General features: G+C 40.4%; 1 protein-coding gene across 2 annotated transcripts in view; it reads right to left on the reverse strand.

The window, feature by feature from the left end:
* Positions 1-718: 718 nt before the first annotated feature.
* The window catches only part of LOC124171572 (runt-related transcription factor 3-like), a 116,761-nt gene continuing 97,368 nt past the window's right edge, over positions 719-20,111 (reverse strand). For both annotated transcript variants that reach the window (XM_046550751.1, XM_046550750.1), the window contains 2 exons: positions 5,036-5,299; positions 719-1,848 (listed from right to left, as the gene is read on the reverse strand). In XM_046550751.1, coding sequence (XP_046406707.1) covers positions 1,109-1,848; positions 5,036-5,299 — 1,004 coding nt within the window. In that variant the 3' untranslated portion in view covers positions 719-1,108. The remainder of the gene's footprint in view (positions 1,849-5,035; positions 5,300-20,111) is intronic.

Here is a 20,111-nt window from a genome sequence, read left to right on the forward strand (position 1 = left end):
AAAGATCAATATCTACTGAGAATTTGGCGGATTTGGATGCTTTAAACTTTCCTATGAGTCACTTCCTTCTGCAGGTTACAATTGTGGAAATGGACTCCTACCTTGGATTTCTTGCCTTATGCATGCAGTATATCCATACTTACCTATGACTCTCGCATTTCGTGGTGTATGTGACTGGGAGATGTCGCTTCATTGTTTTCGCTCGAGGACACAAGTGCGCTGGGAATCACTCAATTACCCACAAGTGAAAGATTCGAGAATAATCATCACTTTCAGTTTGTTGACGGGATTGAGGAATGTATTTTTTTTACATGAAGACCTCCGGTCTGTAAAGTGGGTTTCATAGAAGCCCAGTGAGTCATTCCGTGTGGTTCGTTGGTAGTATGGGTTCACTCTGTTATCCTTTGTTACCTGATTTATGTATTTGCAATGGTGAGTTGAATGCACATGTGGATCGTTTGGGGTGTCGTTACAGCCAAAACGTTTTGAGCAGCCATCATAGTTATTGAATATTCTGGCCTAGTTCATTTTAGAGCCATTTTAAGTCACGAACTACCCCTCCAGATCCGCGCGGTACTTTAGCTTAAGATTCATAGTGAATCAATACCTCATTGACCTTTCCTCTTTAGCTATAAATTATAGTTTTATTTTCGTGATATCCTTTGAAAACTTTCTCAAAGTCAGAATTTAATTATCTCGTAATAATAACGGACCCGAATTAAAATATCGAATTTATTAAATTCATGGAATTATGCGTCATTTTATGTTTTGAAAACATTTAACATGATCTCCTCCTTTCCGTTAATATTGACATAATATTTTCTCAAATAACTTAAATTACTTCACACTGTTAATCTAATAAAGTTTGTATCACTTTTTCAACATATGCCTCCCACACAGAGAAGATTCCTCGGTTGGCATTTGATTGGACGTGTAATTAATTCACTTTTACACATTTTGAATGGTACTCATTCATAAGCGCACATAAGGAGTCACATAAAATCTGCCCCATTTTATCTTTGAAACTTGAGCTGGCGGGGTGGTTCACGAATCACTCGCCACTCCCACACCAATGCGGTTTGAGTCTCGACACAATCGACATGGAGTCTTAGTACGGTCTCCAGACCGAGGGATCCGTGTGTTGTCGGTCGTTGCTCCCCGGGTATCTGCTGTCCGCCTCCGGCCCTCCCTGTTGGCTCTGCTGCCTGGGGTCATCGGGGGGCGTCATCTGGCCATGGAGAACTGGCCCTACGGCATCGCCCGCCCGTATACCCTCCAGCCCCAGTTCCTGACTGGAGGCCTCCGGCTGCTGCTGTTGCGCCAAGTGGTTCTGTCCGTACTGCTCCGCCTTGCCCTCCCCGCCGTGCATGTGGGTCGCATTGGTGGGGTAGAGGTGCGGGTAGATGAGCGGCGTCTGCACCACGGGCGATCCCAGGTACACGTTGGAGGCGGGTCCGGCTGGGAGGCCGCCGCCGCCTCCGCCGCCGTAGTGGTGGTGGTAGCCGGGGTGGTTGGACGCGTAGCCGTGCTGTGGCGCGAAGCCGTACGTGGTGGGGTTCACAGGGCCGGTGGGGACAGGAGCGAGGTGTGTCGCGTGGTAGGGCGTGGTGGCGCCGTTGGGTGCCGGGGCGGCGGCGGGCGCGGGCTCCGCGTAGCGCCCCATGGACGGGGGCGGCGCGAAGCTGGGGTCGGATGGTGGCCGGCCGGGGGTGGGGCAGCTGGAGCCGCCGCCCCCGCCCCCGCTCAGGCTGAGCACGTCCAGAGACTCACTCTTCATCCTCGAGTCCCCGAGGAAAAGGTAGTCGCTGCTTTGGTTCACGATGCTGTTGCTGTTGTGCTCTCCAAGCACTGAAATTGCGAATGGAAAACTTATGAGCTCATGCTTACCTTGCGTTATACACAGTAAGTAAAAGTAAAAGAATATTTCGATTTTATGATCAGGTTCTAGGAACCTACAAAGGATGAGGGTGGCATTGGAGGTGTAGAATTAGATATGCCAAGCGTAAAAATAAGAAGAGCTATTGGATTTTGTAATGTATTTGAAATAAAGAGATGAATATTATAATTACTTAATAAAATAAAGATAAAATGTGCTGACATGAATGCACGTAAAAACTAGAAACATAAAATGCTTTCTGAATCCATTTTCATTATCATCCTGAATCTACTACCCAAGGATCTACGACCTTTGGGCTTCAATTCTGAGATTGTTTTGACAGAGATCATTAAACTATCAAATCAGCTAATTAATTGTGCATATCCCAGACTAATACTTCTAAAACTCGATGAGGAATTGTGATGGGCCTATCCCAAACCTTTGTCTTAGTGAACAATGTGGTGGGCTCTCTATGACACAAATTAATATCTTCCTTTCAATGCCGATGTGTTAAATTTGATGAGAGTTAAGAAACAGCAGGTTCTAATTTTTATATCGATATTATTTGGCATATGTTTCAACTGTATAGTCTCTCAGTGTACCATCTTCCTAAACTGTAACTCAATGCACTATCTTCCTTTTGCCCACCAGTGTCTGTCGAAATTGAACAGTGAGATAAAATGCCGCGCCTGTTATCCAAACGCTCAAACGTACACTAAACTATGTAAATATACGAGCGAAATTAATAATGGCCGCACCTTCACAAAAATACCCATTCAACTATTTTAGATGTACACTAGAAATTTGCTCATTTTTTGGCCTAATAGACATTCTTTTTCTCGTTACATGTGTACTTTGACATATTTATCGTTTAAATTCAAAAGTTTTATCTGCTAAATGATGGACTTGCTTGGCAAAAATATGGTCGCAATATTTACCTAATGGGAATTTAATAGAATCATTGTTTGAAATCCGTGTCACTTTTCCAATCTTAATGGCACCAAAATTTGAATTTTAGTTATGTGTGTTCTGTATACCTTTATGAGAAACGCAATCTTCCGGTAATATTCTGATGAAAGGTTCTGGCTTGACTAAAGAAAATTTCTGTCATTTTCAAAATGGTTTTTTATTTAATTTTTCATTATTATTTGTTATCATTAATTTTTTTGAGCATGAAGTTTATACACTTAGTTCGTATTTTTTTGTTTTAATTCTAAACATTTTTAATTAAAAGTTCGGGATGCTTATGAAATGGCAGTCTTGTGTTTTATGACCCGTAATTTTAACGTATGTTTCGCATTGAGCGGTGCGAGGCAAGCGCATCTGTCATTGAAATCACCGAGTGAAGAATTTCTTGACCCAGCCACCTTAAGTGTGAAGCCTTTTCGGAATTATATTTCTAGGTTGTGCTGGCCTATAAACGTTGAATTTTATAATCTCATAAGACTTTATTTAATATAATGAATGCGAAAAGGCAAATGGTCTAAAATACGGTAATCAGTGAAGATGGTTCATTTTTGGTTTTCAATGTTTCTCTGTCCAGGTCATCTTCAAGGTATATCAATTGCAGGAAAATCAAACGTCAAATAATAATATTTGAATAAATTACTTACCACGTTAAGAGATGATTGCATTTGAACCCGTCTTAAAAAATAGGACGGAGTAAATATAGGTAGTGGATTCAGTGTTCATTTCTTTTTAACCTTTCAATTGTTATGGTTTTCTCAAGCTCTTTTTTCACTAATTTCGAGTTTATTCAGCAACTGCAAATTGTTTGCCAGTAAGAATGAGGAGGTACTAACATTTTTGATGAGATACTACATCTTGACGTAACCACTCTCCTTGGAACTGAGGTCCAAAATTAAGTTTGTTTGTAGGCTGATGGGACTCATTAATTTTCATGGATCGGTGCAAATAAAACAAAAACCGTTGGAATAATTGGACCTGAAGTAATTGATTAGTTAGTATATCTGACTCCCTTTCTTCCGTAGTGTTGCTAAAATATCATTGTTTAAAGTGACTAGTATCAGCTATGGTCTCAAAGTATCGTCATGTATCGGATGTTTTTTGACTGATGATCAAGCAATGACTGATATTGCAAAAGAGTATCCTAAAGACGGCCTCTAAATGTGTGCTCAGCCACCGCGCATTTGAATGTGTTTACAGAAGTCGCCACTCGTGTCGCTGACGGACAAATTGTCCGAGTTTCACGGGGAAATAAGGTATAATTAGGGGTGTCATCCGAAACTTACATTCATCATGACGTGATTTATCAAATTCATAACTCTTCAGTGCTATTCCTCGCAATTACAATCATTATAATGCAAAATATTGAAAAAACTGGATCGCCTTGCACTCATCAATGCGCTGCGGGCATTTTTGAAAACCGATTAAAAGGCGACCGAAATGGCAATGGAAATCAGCCTTCCATTGGATGGAATTGGGCCTCCTCTATGCAGTCCCCTTGCTGTCGATCATCAGATGGGGTGTGATGTTTAAAACATTCAACACGGTCTCTTTTTCGTTAATATTGACATAATATTTTCTCAGATAACTTACATTACTTCACACTGTTAATCTTATTGTCCCGGGCCCCGAGACGTCTGAGGTCCAAATATAGAAAACCTATGAGGATATGATGGTATAAGGATGTGGTGGGTAATTAAATTGCAATTTTCATCCGGGTTGGTATTATAGTGGTGACTTCTTTCGACAGCTGTTTCATTTCCAGGTAGTCATTTTGAGGTGTAATGGATGGTTTCACGTGTCAATAAATGAAATCGATTCATCATTCAAATGGAAAACGTTTTGATTTCACATGAAATTACTGTGTTGAGCAGACAGGGGTTTCGAAGTACTTAGCTTTATTTATTTTGTCCGACCATGGTTTCCTTACCGCGTAAAATTTTCAATGTGAAGAAAACCTTGAAAATGTAACGAAACCATGGTCGGACAAATAAATCACCATGCGGAAAATTCAAAGTTTTTATTTCTTCAACTTCTATGATTTAATTTTAATTAATAAATTTAATAATAGTTCATTTCCTTTGTGTACGGACTTTAAATTTCCATGGCTGAAGCGTATGGACGTCTATCTACATTTTCCTGGGTGGAAAGCAGCGTATTCATGTAATGGTATTGAGAGATTTTATAGCGTACCGGGCGGCAGCGAGTGGTGGGCGCCGAGGCCCGAGTCCATGGCGGAGGTGTCGCTGGTGACGGGCCCCTCGGCGGCGGGCGCGTACGACGCGGGCAGGGCTGGGAAGGGAGCGGGCGAGGCGCTGCCCCCGGGGGGCGTGATGCCGGCCGCCCCCGACGGCGGCAGGTACATGGGGTAGTTGACGGAGGAGCCGTAGCTGGAGCCGCCCCAGCAGGAAGAACCCTCGCTGCCGCTCCCGATGCCGCTCCCCGGCTGGTTGGCGTCTGAAAGCGAGAGAATGAATGAATGAGTATCGAGAAAAAAGTCTTAGAGCCAATATGTCTCCAACTTTCTTGTGGTAAAATTTGACCTGCGACTATCCCAAACCAAAATAAACTTGCGTGTCCCTTACGTGACTCCTGATCATGCATCTATCTCTTCTATTTAGTCCGTGTGTATCAAATGAAATTGGTAAAAACCTATGGTAACTTTTTTCCATGTTTTCAGGTCTTCAAGTTTCTGCCCTACTAACCAGCGAAATCGTCAGTTTATTACCCCAAGGAATGTGGATGAATGAATATTTATTATACTTTAGGAAAAACTTATTAGAGCTAACAAAAGAAAATACATATGATGTTCTGCTCTAAAAAAAATCATTTTGACAAAATATACCATATCAGCGATACAAAAAATTAATATTTGGCTTTGAAGAAATCATAGCATGGCTTTACTAATAAAAAATGTTTGGACAACAACACAATAAAATAATCAATAATAATAGCACAAATGGTAACGGACACGTTTATAAATAGTTTTGATAACAACAAAAAATATAAATGATAAACGAACTTAAATCCTGATCTTCAAATTGGAGTACAATCTTTCTTTAAATGATTGAAGTGATTGTGATGTTTTCATATCTAGATGTAGGGAATTCCAGAACATAGATGCGGTAAGTTGGAAATATTTAGATTATATGTTGGTGCTGGCTTGAGGAATTTGAAGGTCAGAATTATAACGGGTTATATAAGAGGACAGGTTTTTAAGGTCGTTTTACACGGGGAAAGTAATTGCGTAGGTTATAACTGCATTAATTTATCTTTATGGCGTGGAATTGCACGAACGAAATCACAACAGGGGCTATTTTGCTATCTCACGTCATCGCATTCTCGCATGTGTTCTAACAATTCACCGCTTTACACGACGCAATTTTCGCTGCGCCTTCGTACACACGTCAGCTTATGCAAGTATGTGCCTCGTGTAAAACGGTCTTTACAAAGCGGAATGAATAATTAACTACCCTTTGTAATAGAAGTATTCTGAATAACCTCAACTATGAAGAACCTCTACTTTCTTGATCGTTGTGAAAGTACAAGTCTAATTCTACGGCTGAAAAAGGTAATTCTAGACAAGTAAAATAAATCACTTCCTTTTCTCTAGAAATCACATTTTCCGCTGCAAATTTTTATGCTCTAGCATCTCCATTTCATTCCGAATTAACTCGTGTTAAAATGGACAGCTTTAAAAACATGCATACCGTGCAATACGTTTTAACAGCTGAATCAGTCCTCCTACTTGATTAATTCTAACATTACTTGAGTGGTTTAAAGCGACGTCGAATATAACGTGAGGGGCTTTTGTGATTCCTCGTGAAAAGAAATGAGTAACATTAATGAGTTTAGACCAAAAGCGGAATGAAAAGAGCGGAGTTGAGATTCATCGTCGAATCCTCAAGTTGTCACTATTCCTCCTTACATGGCAGCCTTGAAGATTGAGCATGCTGTATCGTGTTTGCGGAAATAGAATATATTTTTCCAATTCTTAAGGCCGTTTTACACGGTACACGGAATTGCGCAATCTGACGTACGTGCCAAGGCGCAATCAAAATTGCGTCGTGTAAAGCGGTGCATTGCTAGAACACGTGCGAGAATGCGTTGATGCGAGGCGGCAAAATAGCCCCTGTTCTAATTTCGTTCATGCATTCGCGCAATTCCACGCCATTTTAGAAATTAATGCAGCTCTAACCTGCACAATTCCGTGCCCCGTGTAAATCGGCCTTTACAGAAAACGAGCATCATCCCAATCAAAAAAGTGGCACAGAAGTAAAGCATGGTTAATTTTTATATTTTCACCAGAGGAGCCAATTCGGGTAATAGTTTTCAGGGATCATTAAGGCCATTTTACACTAGGCACGTACCTGCGCAATCTGACGTGTGTACGAAGGCCCAGTCAAAATTGCGTCATGTAAAGCGGTGAATTGCTAGAACACATGCGAGAATGCGTGGACGTGAGATGGAAAAATAGCCCCTGTTCTAATTACGTTCATGCATTCGCGCAATTCCACGCCACTTAAAGGCCGTTTTACACGGTACACGGAATTGCGCAATCTGAGGTAAGTGCGAAGGCGCAATCAAAAATGCGTCGTGTAAAACGGTGAATTGCTAGAACACATGCGAGAATGCGTGGATGCGAGACGGCAAAATAGCCCCTGTTCTAATTTGTTCATGCATTCGCGCAATTCCACGCCATTTTAGAAATAAATGCAGCTCTAACCTGCGCAAGTCCGTGCCCCGTGTGAAACGGCCTTAAGAAATTAATGCAGTTCTAACCTCCGCAATTCCGTGCCCCGTGTAAAACGGCCTTTAAGGACTGCGCATGCGCATTGAAACTCATAGGGCGTGTAATTCTAGTGGCGCAAGGCAAGCTCCTCATGAAGGAGCTGGGGCGGTCTGAGGTGGGTGGGGGGTTTCGGGGTCCCTCCTCGTAAAATGCCAGGAAATTGCATGCCCGGAATTGTATTTCGACGGTATTCTGTCTCTCAAAAAAACAGTTTAAAGTTAAAAAAAATAAATTTCGTGAGAAAAAATTATATGAAAAGTGAGAGTTTTACTGCTCATAAAATTTAATAATGTATATGGTTCTATCCTATATTTAGTGAATTTGCTCCTTGAAACTGCACAGAAATGTAAAAAAAAAACTCTAAATCAACCTTTTCTAATAACCCTTTCAATAAAGCATCAGGTTCTCTTTATATTCGTTATCTTCTGACACTCTCATTTAATTTATGTTCGTATAATATTTTTACACTGTGCATGTTGTAAATAAAGCAAATAGTGAAAAGGTAGAATTTTATAGTTGAAAAAATTTCGTATAAGTAATTAGTCTTTTTGACTGAGTCTTAGCAACTTTCATATACGCTTCACGATAGACGCGAGCGTTGTGGGGGGCCCTAAGCTCGGGGCCCTCGGCGATTGCCGACCTGGCCAGACCGCCCCTGTGAAGAAGTTTTGATGTTGCGACCAATATTTTTTCCTAGCTATACATTCAATGTTTACACCGACGAAATGGTAAACTATAAGAGGACAATCCCTCAGGATGCTTGCTCGCCTCCCACTTCTCTTACACTGTCCTCGCCTATGAAGCCTTAATGATCGAAAGAGGCTACCTTATGACTGTATGTGTCTAAAATACATATAGCAACTGATTTAATCGCTTAAATAATTCTGTATTTTCGGATGAAATTACCTCTCAATAATATTCCCCTCCAAGCATTCGAAAAAATTCTTGGATCTCATTACGAATGTCATATTAGCCGGATGTGTAAGTTAGGTTTGGCAGAATTCGTCTTTCCCATGGAATTAAGATTTTTAATCCGAGGAATGTTAGTGGTAAACAATTCCACGCAAACTTTTACCGTTAAAAATTATTTCTCATTCTCTTTTGGATCTCTTTTAATACCTCTGTATACTTATTTTTTATTCATAGTAATGTTTTTACTCCTAGTTATTATTTTTCATAACATTGGGCGATTTAATTGAGATCTATTAATTTTCGAAATATTTGTCTTAAAATTGCTCCTACAATAGAAAGTTTTCACATGCCTTCATTGACATTTCTTTTGTCTACCTCTCTCAGTGCATAAAATATTTATGACATTATATATGACGATTGGGAATAAATGTTTTGCGTTTTCTGTTTTGAATTATTTAGTCTCGTACACTCTGCGAAGCAAACCGTTGTGTGTTATCCCAATGTTTCATTTTCATCGAGTTTGATAGATTGCATTGATTTCACCTCTTGAACTATTTAAAAGCTTCTTTTTCACGTCCGGGTATCATAAGCCAACTTGAAATATTCGTTCATTAGGTCACCTTCTCGGAAATGAAAACTTGAATAAAATTGTAACGAAGAAAAAGCTAGAGATTATTTAGGAAATATAGCGTCTCCTGGTCGAATTAAATTCTAAAATGACTAAAATGAGCATCTAAATGAAATTAAGTCCTCATGGAATAGGGTGGTTTCCAATTTTTTTTTAAATTGCCTAAATCGAAAGATTATTACTCCTTGGGTACGTATTTCACGCTTTTAGATTTTTAAATGACGATATATATTTTTCGCGATTAAATGAAAAGTGAAAAATTTCAAGTGCGCGAAAACGCAACGGCTAAGTATGAATGCTTCGAAAAGCCCGTGTGACGCCATTCTGGTTCCAGCTGCCGCCGTGTGAGGCCACCTTGGTGCGAGGCTATGAGCGCCGATACGATGCAGGCTGCTAGCAGGCAGCAGAGTACCCTGCTAGCAGGTAGCACTTGGCTTAAATAAGGATTATTAATACCCTATCAAACGAAGGAAACTTTACGACCATAGGCAATTTTAATAGGTGATTATTAAGAAATGTTTCCCTGAGCTCTGTGCCTCATGCATGCATTGGTAACCTCAGACGATGTAAAACTCCTGACTACTCGTATAGCATCTAGGTCCCTGTGACGTCATGTGGAGTGGCATTGCATAGGCAGCAATCTTGCCTTCTTAAAATGAGGTTGAAATTTACCTTTAACATTCTTCTAAACTGGGATTTCTAAAACCAAATAACACTGGATCAGAAATTCGTAGGATTAGGAATGCTTGAAGTCATCAAATTAATAGGTGCGAGAGGATTTAAAAATGAAGCATGGGGAGGTAAAAACTAGAGGATTCGTTTATGGTTGAAAATAGTCACAAGAATTTGCTTGAGTGAATATTGTTGATTTTTTAAAATAGAAATACCGAAGGAATTCTTTGCTGGAAGAGCAGCAGCTTTAGACAGCGAATCTTGGAGTGACGCGATGCAGGCATTCCCTCAGAGACTGCTAGATTGGTGCGACGGCACCCGCGGATCGGCACCCGGTCGCTGGAGATCCGTCCTCCGATTGGCTCCATCTCGCGGAGCGCGGACCTCGGCACCCGAGTCGCCCCGCCACGCCCCCCTCCTCGCTGCGCCGCCGCCTCACCTTTACGCGGTAAGGGGCGTGGTCGGCGGCGCCGAGGCGTGTCGGGAGGAGGGGAGGGGGGCGTGGCGGAGGCGGATGAGGAGAGGGGCGGGCCAGCGGTTGAGGGGAAGAAAGTGGTGAGGGGGTGTAAAAAAAACAATCCCCTGGGTCGCGATCGTCTCATTTCGAAGGGAATCCGGCGGAGGACTCTGAAGCCCTCCTCGAAATGAAGTGACTTTGTGGAAACTAATGTCGTTAACCCGTTTACACATATTTTTAAAGATTTCTCGCGCAAGGTACGTAATGATTAGAAGAGGTTCATGGTAATTTACCAAGAGGGCATAGGTGGATTTTGGGGGAAGGGGTACGGGGGTACGTGCATTCCCCCTGACGCTTACAAAGTATACAAGATTTATTGTACAGTTATCATTACGCTCTTTTTTGTGTATTACGGAACCTCAATCATTCAAGTCTTGAGCCCAAGGTAAGAAGACATTTGCCAGTCATGCCAGGGGCTCGAAAAACTTAGTTATTATATATGTAACGTATTAATATTTTCATATTAATAACTTTCAATTTAAAATAAAGCGAAAGAACTTTCAATTTAAAATAAAGAGAATATTTCGTACGGTAATTTTTGATGGCTATTTTTAATCTCAAATATTAGAAGACCGTTCGCCTGTCAGTACGTTGTACCCCCAGAAAAAATGTTGGATCCGCCCCTGCAAGAGGGGGAGAGGGAGGCAGACCCCTCCAAGACGGTTGCTTATATATTTCAGTCCAATTCCAAACCAAAGTTATTGCGCCCTGCCCTCCCTTATGGGGTGCTAATTTAAATCATGTCATCAGGCATCTTAGAGCATAAAAATGTTATTGCATTATTGAGATCTCATTACACAGTTTTCACATCGTTGTAAGAAGACAAGTTTTTCAATTTTGTAATATAAGGCTCGACTGTCCAAAGTGATGGAATGGTCGAACCTTAAAGAAACTTAGATGCTAGCCTCTAAGCCAAAGACGGTGCCAGGATTTTTTTCTGAGCGGGCACTAGGGTCTGACAGGCAAATGGTCATCTAATGTTTGAGATTAAAAACAACATACAACAAGCACTGTACGAAATATTCTCTTTATTTTAATATGAAAGTTATTAATATGAAAATATTAATAAGTTAAATGTAAAATAACGGCAGTTTTCGATCCCCTTTCCCACTTGGACGATACTTTTCTTCGAGCGCTGACTAGTGAATGACCAATGACCGACAAATCTGTCGTCTTGACTTCGGCTCAAGGCTTAAGGTTTAAATGATTGAGGCTCCGTAATTCACAGGACATAACGAACGAGGGGATCGGCTTGGTGTGGTGGCTACAGTGTTGGCTTCCCACCGCCCGGGCTCGGGCTCAAATCCCGGCAGTGGCAGAGAATTTTCAGAGACTCTATGATCCCTGCTTGAATGATGCGTGGAGGACATTTCAAGCGCAACACTCCGTCCGTCGCATGGGACGTTAAGCCGTGGTCCCTTTGGCGCCTTTCGTTAAGAGCAGGCTAATGCCGACACCGGGTTTCTCTCCACCCTTCCCTCCTTACCCTACCCTAATGGCGTAAATGACCTCAGTTGTCGGTTGCCACCTCCAAATACCATACCATACAAAAAGAACGTAATGATAACTGCATTAGAAATCTTGTCTATTTTATAAGCGTCTGGGATGGGGGGGCACGTCCCCCCCTAAATCCTTCTATGCTCTGAACGCCGATAATGACCTCCATAAATACCTTTCCCGAAAAATCCCCCACTTGTTATGTAAAGTCTATTTTCTCTTCTCTCACTTTATTAACGGGTGTAAATTTTCTCATAATATACCCCATTTTTTCCTTCTCCATAATCTGCCCCATTCCTTGAATTGTGCTGCATGCGAGGGAAGTAAATGTATCAGTTGTGTACCACTTTGTTCATGGAATGATGTGGAACCTTGATTGATGTGGGATGAAAGCATGAATTAAGTGCAAATGCTTCTTTTATGGATAATGCTTAATGCCATAGAGGTGCGCATAGTGAGTTTCCATACGTTATGCTCGAATAAATGGGTTGTTTGACTCTTAAACTTGGCAGGAAATTATTTCTTAAATTTTCAATCCATGCGTGCCAACCTATAAAAACTTAATTGATGAGTCGACAGCGCAGAGAAATTTGTTAATGTTGTTAATTCTCCTATGAAATAATATTTTTTGGAAGCTGGGAATGGGATTGCTACATTAGCAAGAGGATTTTATATACAATAAGAAGTGTTGAAATAATAGGTAGTTACACTTTCGTACAATTATTTGACGCGTATTACGCATTGAATAACTGTAGAAAAGCGCAACTACCTGTTATTTCAATATGTTGAAATTCCACTATATGAAGCCTGAATCGGTTGAACATATTTATAATGAGAAGGCCATTACATGTTCGAGAGTTTGAGGGTATCCATTTATGAAGTGATAGTCTGGTTTTTCATGGCTACAGTATATCTATACGTTTCTACATACCTGCGTGTGACTCTTCCTTTGAAAATAACTTCCTTAAATAGGAGAAAAAACAATAAGCGAATATTGTGAGCATAAGGGTGAAGAAATCACAATGGTTTCCACACCACCCCTTATTTCAAACTGTGTGTATGCTTTCCATTAGCATACGTAGTTTATTACGGAGATCGGAAGTAGCTAATTCATGGTTGGCGACGAGTGAGTCAGGCGCAGAGTTGCAGCTAGCTCATTGACCGGATGAATGCAGATGCTCTTGTAAATTAGTTTTTTTAGAAGGTACGTTTCTTTAGATTCTTTCTTTAACACATTTCCGCTCACCGTAGCCGTGTGACTACTTCTTACCACTCTGAGAATAAGAGGCTCTTGAAGAAAGACAGCAGTACGCTTCGTTATCAAGTTGTCACAAATATGTTGTTGAAACTTTCAAGAATTTAATCAATTCATTAGCTTATTTTTGAAGCCGGTCGAAATAAGTCCATTCACGGAAAGAGACGGGTGCTAAACGGAAATTCTGTGTGGACGCCCTCTGTCGGTAAATTGCATGCAAGTTTCATAAAAGTTAGCAGTAAATGACATTGCATAGATTATTGTAACTTTCATTCATACAAAAATATCCTTGCCCTTAAGATTCATCCCTTCTCTCAACGCGTTCTGAAGAAACGCGGCGATGCATCACCAAAATATTTCACTGGATTACTAATGTCGACGATAGGAACAAAGTTCATAAATATCTTCACTATCGGAGGCAGAAAGTTTTCTGGGCGGAAATGGATTAAAGAGGATATTTTACATTTTGCGTCGCACGAATATTGCAAACGTCGACCTCTTAATGCGTTTTCACTCGAAACGCATTTAAATGGGTTTACGGAAGTCGCCATTCGTGTCGCTAACAGACAAATTGATCCGAGTTTCACAGGGAAATAAGGTATAATTAGGGATACAAACCAAATTTTATATACATTATGATGTGATCTATCGATTTAATTAATTTTCAAGTATATTCCTCGCAATAACGAACATTTTACAGCACAATATTGAAAAAAAGTGGATCGCATTGCACTCATCACCACGCCGCGGATAATTTTGTAAACCGATCACAATGCGATCTAAGTGACAACAGTAATCAGCCTTCCAAGGGATGGAATAGGGCCTCCAATATGCAGTCCCCTTGGGGCGTTGATAGAGTTATGTTCCCGCGAAACTATTCACGCGGATGAGATGTGGCAACGTTCTTAGACGTTCGATTCGTAGTGAAAAGGCGTGGAAATGGATGTTGGCTCCGCCTGTTCTTGAGAACGCGGGGAAACGTGCTGAAATTTGTGAGTTATCAAGGAAGCCGTAGGGAGGCGATCTTTCCATCAAAAGAATCGCAATTTTAAAGCTCCTCTACAAGGGAAATTTAACTACCAACGTTCCGAGTTTACTTATGAGAAATCGCGTAACTCAAGTTAACATTTATAGTTATGCAGTTTTCGCCAAATTGTTGATAAATGTCGATGTAAAGTTGAATGGTATTTAAAGTGATATTATTTTTTATAATTTATGAAAATTAAATTTTAGACGCAAACTCTGACTTAGATAGTAGAATGGAAGGTCCTCCTCCTACAGAAAACGAAGTAGCGCGACGAACTCCTTATGCCTAATTAAAAAGCCGTGAAAACGATGGGATCTATTTAACCATTCTGATTTTGACCTATTCTGTATGTTTGCGAATCGAAACCTTAATTTAAATATTGCTAAAAATTTCGGCAAGAGTGTATGAAAATGGAATCAGTGTTTATAACTTATGGCTAGTAATCAAACTATCAGTAATGATTATTTTGTGGGTAATGTTCGCTTGGTAACTATACTCAAAAAACTAATATTTCTTTTAATATACAAACTTTAATCGCGGGGATATTATTTTATCTTGTCCATGGTAACTTTCTGAAAACTTTGTAGGCATACATTAAAAGTAAAATATCCATATCGTAATATCGTATCGTAATCATAATGTATTAACGGCATTTGCGCTGCCACCGGTTTTCATTTAGGGAATATGAAAAATAAAAGTATTATTTTGTATTCTCTTGGATAATTGGTAAACAATGGAGGGTAAGAATTTCATTCTATTCCGATACATCAAGAGCCAATCGTTCCATAGGACGCTTTTGAGTCAATTTTTTTGGAAGAAAGAATTGATCCACAGCAGTAGTATAAGTTACGTTGTGGGGAGATACACTCTTTCATCAATATGTCTTGGTAATGTGAGTAGGGTAGGATAGAATGTCTTTAAATTAATTCAATGGTTAGAACCGAAGGTAAAGTTGCGCGAGTGTAGTAGTTACGTAATAGATCCAAGTGTTCTACGATTTAAAGAAGCAAGCCGAAATTTAATTAATTCTTGTAATACAAATTTTAAAATTTTATCATGAGACATACTGTCATAGTAAGACAAATTTGAATCGTTAACTGCAGAAAGGCATCATATTCAAGTTGGACGATTTATCTTTTTTTAAGTTTTTACCAGGTGCAAGACTTAACGTTTCCTACTATAAGGAAACATGTCATGCTGATAACACCGAGAATATGTTTCCATAACATGCTTCCTTTCAGTAGGAAACGTTGAGTCTTGCACCTAGCAACAACTTAAAGAAGAAAAAAGAAAAATCGTCCAACCTGGACATGATGCCTTACTGCAGTTAGCGATTCATTTGCGAACAACTCCGATTTTGAATAATTCGTTTTTAAATATTCATAGTTGAATTGTCTTTACATGATAGTAGTGGATAGAAAAATACAGCAGAAAATGTGAAATACCTAAAGTAGCAATTGAAACGTGAATATATTATCTGGACGCAGGAGATGGACGGACGGCTGCATAAATGAGCCGTAGACCGCTCTACTAAATTATTTACTTCCTCTAAGGATCTAAGGTCTAAGGTGAATTTTTTACGAGTCCCCCACCGTGCTGGGGCCTGCATGATGATTGCTAATATTTCGTTTGGAGACTGTCCCTCGTAGAGGAGCTTTAACCCAGGAACGGCAACCTAGAGGGAAAAAATCTCAAGAGCGGTTGAAATTTCGTGCCGAAAGAAAACGGTTTACGTTTGCTACTCGATACCTTCACTGAAAAAACTCTTTCAGTCACGTGATTCTGCATTTAAAGAAACTATTAGCCCTCACCGGACTCTCATGGTCATTATAGATGTGAGATAAGGTTTTATTTTTAAATATTGGGGTGTTTTTCAACCCCACGATACCAGAATAGGGTGAAAAATAGCGTTACCATTCTAAGATTAAAATTACGATTTTTTAAATGGAAAAATGCCTCTCAAGGGCTCCCTTGATAACTCCAGATGATAGCACGTTGCCCTGCTTTCGTAAGAGCTGGCGGTGCCAAAATCCATTTCCATACATCCTAAGGGCTCATCAGCCCTGAACCTGAGCCATCGACCCGAGAAGAATTCACTTGGTTTACCTCTTGCTGTAGATGTGAATTATTGAGCAATAGTTGCAAATTGTTTGGTAGTAGTCCCCCGTTAGCCCCTCTCCCATTCAACTGCATTTGCGCTTACCTTCTTATTAGTTTACCTTTCCATTCAAGCCTACGTGGCGCGTATGCAATTGTTTTATTGGCTGTAATGTAACATTTATAATGGCCCTTGGAATAGAGTTGGATACTATTACTATTTTTTGTAGCTTTCTTTGCTATTTTGTTATTGAGTTAGTCCCAAAATGACATTCACCCGAACATATTTCTCCTGAAGGATTTATTGGACACGTAAGGGTTACCTGCACGTGGCGGGGATTAGATTGCAGCAAAACATCAAAAACGTCTCCACCGTTGACTCATTCCAGCTGCCGGAATTTTTTCCTCTCTCCGCGTGGGCTCTTGGTTGACTGGAGGCGAGTCATCGAAGCTTCGCCGGGCGGTATAAACGTCATCATCCCGGAACTCTTCCTGTGCCCTCGCCCAATCGGAGAGCGGCGCGCCGGGCCACGCCAATGGCGGACGGCGACTCACACCCCTCTCCCCTACCCCCGCTTGTAGTTCTATCGCCGCTCTAGTGATTCTACACCTCCGGATGGTCTTCGGTGGGACGCGGTGGCGCCCAAATATGATCTGTTGTCGGAAAATGAAGTTGATTTTTCTCCGAGCAAGGGTTAGATAGCACGGTTAAACCTAGCTTTCAGGCGTAAATAATACTGCCGACAATAATGAAATGAAAAAATTGTTTTATTCCACCAATTTATTTTTAGGCGTGACTAGTTTCGACGCAACGGCTTCATCATCAGATACCTCTATCGGATTACTATATTATATAGGTACATATACCTATATTTATAGGCATTTGATGATGACGCCGCGCCGCTGCGTCGAAACTAGTCATGCCTTAAAATAAATTGGTGAAATAAAAAGTTTTTTTTTTTAAATTTCATTTATTAAATGAACTTCCACAAATTGGAGCCTGAGGCGATAGAGATAATACTGCCGACGTTTTTTCTGGGTGTTGATTTCTTTTACCGCGGTAGAATTATTATGCACATTTTCAAATGCTGAAAAATATGTAATAATAGCAGAATTAAATAGCGGGCCGAACCTGAAGGAATTTTGCCCATGAAATCACATCGTTGCCAACGAATGATGAAGAAGAGGAGTTAATTCGCAATCTAAGTTTTTTCAATTCAGAGGATGGTTAAGAAAATTTGTGTCCTGGGAGTTGGAGACCGTTAGCCATTTTCTGTGTCAAGTATTTACGTTATTTTAAACTTGAGTTGCCGAATATCAACATAGAGAGTGAATACCTATTTATCATGATTATTTTGGCTAAAATTCAGGAATTGAGTAATTTATGAATACTGAGATGCAGCGTATAAGATTGTTGGCGTAGTTCAATATTTAAAAAGTCGCAATGCTGAAATGTATCAAATTTGTTGAAAGAGAACCTTCAGCGACTCGTTATCTGATTTTTGCTCGTTTGAAATAGAGAGATTGAAAGACTTCGCGGGGTTTAAGGAAAATTTCACACCTCTGGAGTCAACTAAAGTTGGTGCACTATTTCAAAGCACGAGTTGGTGAGGGAACCTGTTTACTTTTACATGTTTGATCAAAATACTTTTATGCAATCTTATTTTGAATCCGCAATGGTAAGGATGAAGTAATTGTTTGTTCCTCTTGAGAAGATATTTTCGATATCAATTATAGTTGGTTTATCCGGTCATTTAAAAAATTGCTACTCTTTTTGGTTAACATTGGAGTTCATGAAAGTATAACATTCTTGTATTCTTTACCAAAATTTTTCCTCCGATTTAATTGTTACTTGATTTAGTTGTTACTGAAGACATTGATGGCTTTTGAATTAAATTTACGGGATACCTCTGTCGGAATATGCATAAAATTATACTTTGAGTTGCTCCCTTCCAAGTTGTACTAGCTTTGGCACTTGAATCATTTTAAAGCAATAAATAGTTGTGACCGTGACGTGGCAGATTTGGAAGCGTAGGAAATTCGTTCCCGATGAAGTTAGTTAAGCTGAGTTATTTTTATTAAATTTTCGCAAAAGGTTCTTAAACAACAGTTTCTCAAAGCTGGTTTCAACCACGCAGAGCATTGTGCCTGATAATACAGTCTACTACCTCGCGAAGCCGTTTCTAGTCTCCAAAGGCCTGTTTACACGGTACAGTGACCCGTACGAGTTAATGTCCAAATGTGTGAACGCGTGAATGAACACGAAAATGCACCGTGTGACCACCCAACTTGTGCGAATGCCTGTGCAGAAAATAGAACCTGTTCTAATGTGGTTCATGAATTCGTACATCTTCCGTTCTGGTCCACAAAAGTCATTCATGCAAACAGACTACTCGTACGTGTTAACATATCGTGTAAACAGGCCTTAATGCATTCGAGAAAATGTATTAAATAATTATTACTTGTTCGCCAAGACAGCAGTTCAGTCTATGATTTCCACCAAGATTCTCCGGTAAGTGTGTAAGCTTTTCCTGAAGTCTGCATATTTTTCATCTCGTTGGGAGCTGTTATCATTCCAGTTTCCAGGATACGGTTTCACTCACAGGAGGCGTGTACCCGGCGGGGCCCCATTCGGCGGCCCATCAGACCCACCTTCCCACGGCCCAGCCCCTAGCAGGAGCATCACGTCCCAGCGCCAAGCATTCTCTCGCTTCAGAACGGGAGTCATTATTTCCTCAAATTTCGTACAATTTGCTCGCGCGCAACGGAGAAAAAGCCAACCCTCATTCATCGCTTTTTTTGCCCTCCTCCGTGGAACAATACCATTCTAATCTTCCCGGGAATGGTTAGGGAGGCCGGGGGAATGATATACCTACCATCTTATAACTTTTTTCCTCCAAAGCGGCCAATATCGGAACCTCCACCCAGAGGATCGACCGCTCTGTCTCTTGGGGATCACGTGACCCGTTTCCGCCTCCCACTTCCCCCTCCTTATCGAATAAACAGCAGCTAATGCCTTTCTCACTGTCACTGAGCCACATTTCCTCCGCTAGGACCATACTTCCACCTTCTCTTACTCTTTTATCCCGAGCATTCGCCGAGTAATGGCTTCCACGTCTGAAAATGGGGATAAGCACGAAATGACACCCTATTTTCTGACGCATTTACCCTTTTTTCCCTCAGCCGTGCACACCTGTAGAAGGGCGGACGTATTTAGTGCATGAATCCTCGGAAATTTTCTCCGAGAGTTTTCTATAATCTCAAATCAAACCAGTGGTTAAGCTCTGAAAAGTGGTCCATATTAAAGTTATTTGTGATTATCTGACATCGTAACCGGATATCCTTTTGTAATAGAAGAGCCCACATTACTTAATTGGAAAGTGTAAAATCTATGCTCACGTTCGATGATCTCCTGTGGCTTTTTTCGTTTATTTGATAGCGCCGATGCTGAAAACATACTGAGATAGTATTTATATCGGTGTATTTTATTCCCCTCCTTTTTCTCTGGGGGGAGCATCCGAACCCGAAAAAAGAAAGAGCGTATAATGAAAATGGTTACTTGGTATTATAATTGATAGATGATTAAATTCGTCAATTGCAGAGCACAGTTAAAAAGTGCCTCGCTATTATCCTACATGGAGCATATAGGTATAGTAAACAGGTGTTACAGTCATATCCTGGATAGGCATATTGGATAAAAGGTATTATTTTACTCGTCATTAATATTTAAAATTCCTCGCGGGATTTAATTTTTGATTTATGAAACTTTCACAATTGCAGGATTAACAAAATTTAATCATTATAATTGAAATATGTATTTTAGGGAAGAAATCTAAATTTGGATTCAAAATTTGATAAATATTATTGCTTCA

The sequence above is a fragment of the Ischnura elegans genome, chromosome X, assembly GCF_921293095.1.
Source record: "Ischnura elegans chromosome X, ioIscEleg1.1, whole genome shotgun sequence".
NCBI lineage: Eukaryota > Metazoa > Arthropoda > Insecta > Odonata > Coenagrionidae > Ischnura > Ischnura elegans.